Source organism: Rhinolophus sinicus, chromosome 2 (genome assembly GCF_057876585.1).
Source record: "Rhinolophus sinicus isolate RSI-liver-muscle chromosome 2, RSI-T2T, whole genome shotgun sequence".
In the NCBI taxonomy this organism is placed as follows: domain Eukaryota; kingdom Metazoa; phylum Chordata; class Mammalia; order Chiroptera; family Rhinolophidae; genus Rhinolophus; species Rhinolophus sinicus.
Genome location: NC_142502.1, coordinates 48,467,307 through 48,473,306, shown reverse-complemented (window position 1 = coordinate 48,473,306; position 6,000 = coordinate 48,467,307). Strand labels below are relative to the sequence as shown.

General features: G+C 35.7%; 1 protein-coding gene across 3 annotated transcripts in view; it reads right to left on the bottom strand.

Annotated features, from left to right (window-relative positions):
- Positions 1–1,550: 1,550 nt before the first annotated feature.
- Positions 1,551–6,000, bottom strand: part of ATG5 (autophagy related 5) — a 112,536-nt gene continuing 108,086 nt past the window's right edge. For 2 of the 3 annotated variants that reach the window (XM_019735038.3, XM_019735039.3), the window contains one exon: positions 1,551–2,326. In XM_019735038.3, the coding sequence (XP_019590597.1) occupies positions 2,190–2,326 (137 nt within the window). In that variant the 3' untranslated portion in view covers positions 1,551–2,189. The remainder of the gene's footprint in view (positions 2,327–6,000) is intronic. The other variant, XM_088795531.1, reaches the window with a different exon arrangement.

The following is a 6,000-nucleotide window of genomic DNA, read 5'->3' as shown; positions in this document are numbered from 1 at the left end:
GAGATTTAACGACTTCCCCAATTTTCTTTCATATGTTCCCCTTTATCCCTCATAGTGTTTATTTCTTAGAAAAACTTTTATGACTGGTGTAAGGCTAAGGACATTTTAATGACTTCTCCAATAGGTAACTTGCTTTATATAAATTTCATTCTGACCTCTAAAAATAAAGACAGACACAAAATTTATTTAATTTTTTAATAAACCATAAAATTTAAATATTCAAATAAAAAGAAACAAAAATAGATATTTAAGCCAGTACTAATTTCTGTTTCCATTCTTCCTCTGCGTATCGGAGGCTTGACTTACCTGGGATTAGAGTAATACAGTTACGATGCTGGTATAATAATAAGTAAAAATGGGCAATGGCTTGACAAAATTTACTTGCAAATCTGGAAGTAAAGATCATCAGTAGCTCACGTGAGCCCACTGCAGAGTCCTCACAAGGGTCTATCAGTGGAAAGGTCTGGCTTACCATTCTTACCACACTTTCTTCTTCACAGCTCAGCACTCCCTGGCATTTTGATCCTTTCGCTCACTGAAGCTCACTTCAGTCTGTCAAAACAGCAAGGGGGAAAATCCCCAAACTGAATAGATGAATAAACACTTTTAATGTGAACAATCATATTCAGATCAACCTCTTTTGTAAAAATACAAGTCAGTGGGTTTTTATCCGTAAGTAACTCAAATATTATTTTTTCTGCCTGTACTAAAATGGCACTTTTCATTTGATTGACATTAGACCAGTGATTTGCTATTTGTTCCTATTTTTTGGGATCACATCAGTACCCTGCTTTTCTTTTTGGATTGAGCATTATACTTTCCATTCCAGAATATCTGATCTTTGACTAACTTTATCTTATTCTGTGAGTATCTGCTATTAATCAGTGAAAATCACAGAAATGTGATTTTTATTCCCTTTTATTCTTCAGTCTAAAACCATTTCTGTATGATACTCTGTCTTTAGCATACCCAAGTGGGTAGACATTCAATATGGACAGCAAGCTAGCTTACAAGAAACAAAGTGCGATGCACAAATACTTTCAGCTGGTAGAATCCCGGCAGTGCGGGACTCAAGTGCAGCAAAACTTTCCTTAGATTGAGTAAGAATCCAGTAACCTCTGAATATTTTTGGTAAAGTAAGGAAAAGCTACTGCAATCAAGAGATGGGTAATCTTCAGACTTCAAAGACTGGCTGCCAGGGACCACAGTGAAATAGTAGATGTGAAGCCAGTGAAAAACAGTAGCTTGGGAAGGAATGGGTTTTTCCAAAAATGCAAAATTATCCTATCCAGATGCTTAGCATACTATGATCTGACAGGTTTACAAGGGCCAAAGAGCAATGAGAATAACATTATTTATACCTTTAGTGTGTGAAGAACACAGATTTAAAAACTGGCAGCTAGAAATTCTATGGTAGCTCCTGAGACAAGTTATCCTATGCTCTACATTCATTCCATGCTGACGATGACCAGTCTGAACGGTAACACAGAGGAAAAACAGTGATCTACTGTATGTGTGTCAGAAAGTACTGGAAAAGTGACAAAACTGTATGTTATTAAATGACAAAACATATTCTGAAGCTTTATTTAAAAATCTCTCACTGTTCATTATCAAAGTTACAAGATTGTTTGCATACCAACAGACAGACTGTAAACATAGGAAATTTTCATTAAGGAAAGATGGGTTTACTGTAATTTGATCTTTTACAAAAAATTACTGCAAGTTATTGATAACAGAATTTCTCTTTTACTTTCTTAAGTCTAATTCTCTTGAAAATTAAACCAATGTTTCCATTCCTTCAAGCTAAAGTTCAACCATGGTCACCTTAGGAAATACCCCTGTTTATTTGTTAATCAGAAATACAAATTGAGTGGCACATATTTCCATTTTCTTCTTAGGCCAAAGGTTTCAGCTTCGTTATATTTTACAAGAAAACAGAAGACTTGCAGTGGTCCTGTCAAGTCTTTCATGTTGCAGATGAGGTTTAATGACGGCAGTGGAGGAAAGCAGTGGTGATGCAAAGTACGACCAGCCCAAGTGCCTTATCAGACATGGAATCTTTTTCCTGTTTGGCTTGCAGCAGTGTTTCTGGTCAGGTTACCTCCACCAAACCTGACTAAAGCAGAAGGGTGACATGCTCCGGTAAATCCTGTTTAAGGGTGATTCCATTCAAGCAAATGGTTGATCCTTCAATCTGTTGGTTGTGGGACGATACTAATATGAAGAAAATTATCCGGGTAGCTCAGATGTTCACTCAGCCACTGCAGAGGTGTTTCCAACATTGGCTCAATTCCATGAATCATCACTTGATTCTTTTTTTCCCCATCTATTCCAACAAAGAAATCCAATAATAATCAGTAAGACTCAAAACAGTTGAAGAAAAAATAATCTGCTGCCTTGGGAGAATCCTTAGTGAATTAAATGGATTTTATACCTTTAACAGGTTAAACCTGGTTTGTTTCCTGAGCAGGAAATGTGGACATGGAGAAAGTTCAAATGTTGCAATATGTATCACCCAAAACAGAAACCTGAGGGTTACAATGAATTCTGATAAAAATGCTGTTGCTATATGTGAAAGTATTCATTCTTTCTTAATTACTGTGCTTACCTAAGACTGACGTTAATGAAACTATAGTGGAGAAAACAGCCCATCGTACCCACTGACCAAAATTTATTTTAAACATTAAAAACTGTACTATACGGCAATTAAAAATGACAGGTATGTGAAGTAGGTCAATACATATTTAAAATATAAGAAATAGAAAGGTGAGTAGAAATCATCAAGCATAAGATCAGTGTTTAGGAAGATGTTTAATAAAACTGATGGGAGCTATAGGTGAATTTTCAGTAAAGCTGTTCAAATGTGTATCAAAAAGTTTTAGACACTATTAGAGTAAGAGTTAAAGTTTTCATGAGAAAGAACTAAGAGTCTGACTCAGGGATTTCTGCTTTAGAGTCATGAAACCTGACAGATTTTTGTTAACACCAACTCCCTAATTAAAAGGGTGCTATAATAAGTCACACTTTTCTTTTAAATTCAAAATTGTATCACAAATTAAATTTCAAGTTAGTTTTGTGTCTTTTAAGATTTTGGTGTCATGTACTGACAATCTTCAAAGTAAACAGAAGTACCCTTGGTTGCTGTAGGAAAACAAAGACAGCAAAATCAAACTCCTCTTTTGGAAAGGACCAAAAAAAGAACCTTCAAGAAACTTTGTGTCACTCCATTAGCACAATTCTTGGTCTCTTTTAGTCTCTTCAAAATACAATGTCTAAACCTCTCAGCTTCCTGGAGACAGAAGGCAACAAGGAAACAGAATTCATGGAACTATATTATATGAGAGGGAAATACCCTACTTTCCCCCCTTTTTGCTCTGTTTGAAATGACTTTTGCATCTCTAGTGCTCTAATGTCTAGGCAAAATGGGCTGATGATGTATGCTGATACTGGCTTGGTTGGAACCTGAAACAAGAGACCCTTTTAAGAAATATTTAAACTCCCCATTAGAAGCAGCACAGTCCTGGGAGGTAACAGTCACAGACAGACAATAAGGAGGACACAAAAACATTACAGAGAATTGCTAAAAAAAAAAATGCCAAAAATAAAAACCTAACAAAGTATCAATCTCAGAGAGAGCCAAATAAAAGTCCCAAACAAACCCCTCAATCACTGTCATAGTTAAAAACAATTTTAGAAAAAGGTATCACCCCATAATACTACTAACCTGAAAAATGCTTTCATGTTTTGTCTGCCAATCGTGCATCTATACATGCTTTTTACAGTTGTGATCACAGTGTTAATACAACGAGGGTTTTTTTCTAATGAGTATCATCTATAAATAAAAGATTAAGTTTTATACAGAGTATTATAGAAAACGGGGTATTAGTACTTTGAGAAGACTCTGAAATGTTGGTATTCAAATGGATAAACCCTCCGCTATCTGGCATGATTCATTCTTCATCAGTTCTACACTGCCAAATTTTACTGTATTAAATCTTTCTTAGAATATTTGAAAACATTTCCGGTGTAGTTCTCTTTATATTCTTATTATATATTTCTTTGAAATACTTTAATATTCTCAGAATCTTCCTCCTACTTACTTAGCACTGAGTCAAAAAATGAAAGAGCAGTGGTGTAAGAGTAAAAGTTCCTTATCTGTAAAGTTTTTCCCTAAGCCAGAGACCCTTTTGGATATTCTGAAACTGGGTTAGATGAAACAAGTCACAACTCAGTATCCAAAATACTATACCTAAAGAGGTATTTAAATGTGGGAGCAAATACATTATGGCAAACTCATGCACAGTGTGTTTGAAAGGCAAAAGGCCAACCCTGTTACACAAAGGGACAGAATTATACAATAGAAGTTGAAGAACACAAGCGATTCCAACACTGTATAGCAAACCCAATAAAGCACATTATCAGAAACCTGAATAGGCAGCACTGATTCTGTGCTTTAAATTGGGGCCACTTTGAACCTGCGACGTGAAAGTGTCACTAAATTTAGACAACGAAGGAAGTGGATCTGGGACTGTCATATCCTTCAATACGACAGTTTCAGATTTTAATTATTTTGTCACTGCCTACATTGGTCCAAATATTTCACTTGTGTATATTTATCTTTTTTATTTCCTGACTTGCTCCAACAACACACTGTCACCAGAAGGATTCTTAGAATGGGGCAGCAGTGTCCTTGGAACTATTAACTTAAGTTTCTCTTATTCCTCACTGTCCCCCAGTTCCTAGCATAGTGCCAGATACTTAGTAATTAGTCAATAAATGTTTTCAGAGCTTGGTAATTTTGCTGCTGGTAGAAGTCACTGCCAAAATAAATGTTTTGACAATGGCTTTTGATGGCTGGTACTACTATGTAGAAGAGCCCTACCTATAAAGACAGTTTTGGCTATTAAAAAAGCAAAAAATCAAAATGTTTCCAAATAAGCCAAGAAGTTTATATGCTATCACCTAAATTCATGGTACTGTGGGAGCTAAAAGAAAAAAAAAAATTAATACTTTTTTCCTCCCATCTTCTAAATTCTTCTAGCTAGGCTAATAATCACATTACCAGAGACAGATTAACACAAAAATTAACAGAGAAAACCACAATTTTAATACATGCGCACGGGGAATTCAGACAAGCATGAAAATTCCAAAGACAGTGAGGAAACATTGGGTATAGATATAATTTTGGACAAAAGAGAAAGGAGGGTGGGATATTAGATTTCAGGGGGCGATTTACAGACAGCTGAGGAAGAGGGGTACATACATGGCAGGAAAATTCTTGCTGGGCAGCTCAGAAACAACGGGACACGGGATATCTAGCTAACAGGCTTGGAGTGTTTCTTAAGGTGAGTAAGCCCAGGCTCCCTTCCCAAGGCAGGTTTTTCTGTCTGAATCTCTTGAGCAGGAAACAGGGGAGGGCCAAAAGTTCTTTCTGGATCTTATTTCTTAATGAACAGCTTAAAATCAATATCCTAAAAAGCACCTTCAGGAGGGCAAAATTTTGGTTCCCTGTTCACTACCTTAAATAACAACAAAGCACGACTATGCATTCTGGCAATATCAGAACAAAATGGAGCAGTGAAAAATTAGCTGGTTTCTTTTTCTACTAACTAAGTAGAAAGGAAACACTTGATGATATTGCTAAAGTAAATCATGTTTTTGGTAAATATGTCTTTATGTCTCAAAATGGGAATCTAGAATTTAATAACTGGGAATAAGAAATAATGTCACTACAAAGCAAATGACTCAGGAGAAAAATGTTACTCCACACTTCACCCACTCAGAATTTTTAGAAGTTAGTTCGATGCTTTAAAGTAGGCAACCATTTGAGATAGTAATCAAGTGAACTAGTTCTATATGAAATTCTCTCAAACAGGGCAGGTTTTTGGGGTATTTAATTTTGATATAATTTCAAACTTATGGAAAAGTTGTAAGAATAGTATAAGAAATTCCCGTTCACGCAGATTCACCAATTGTTTACATTTTGCCCCATTTGTTTTT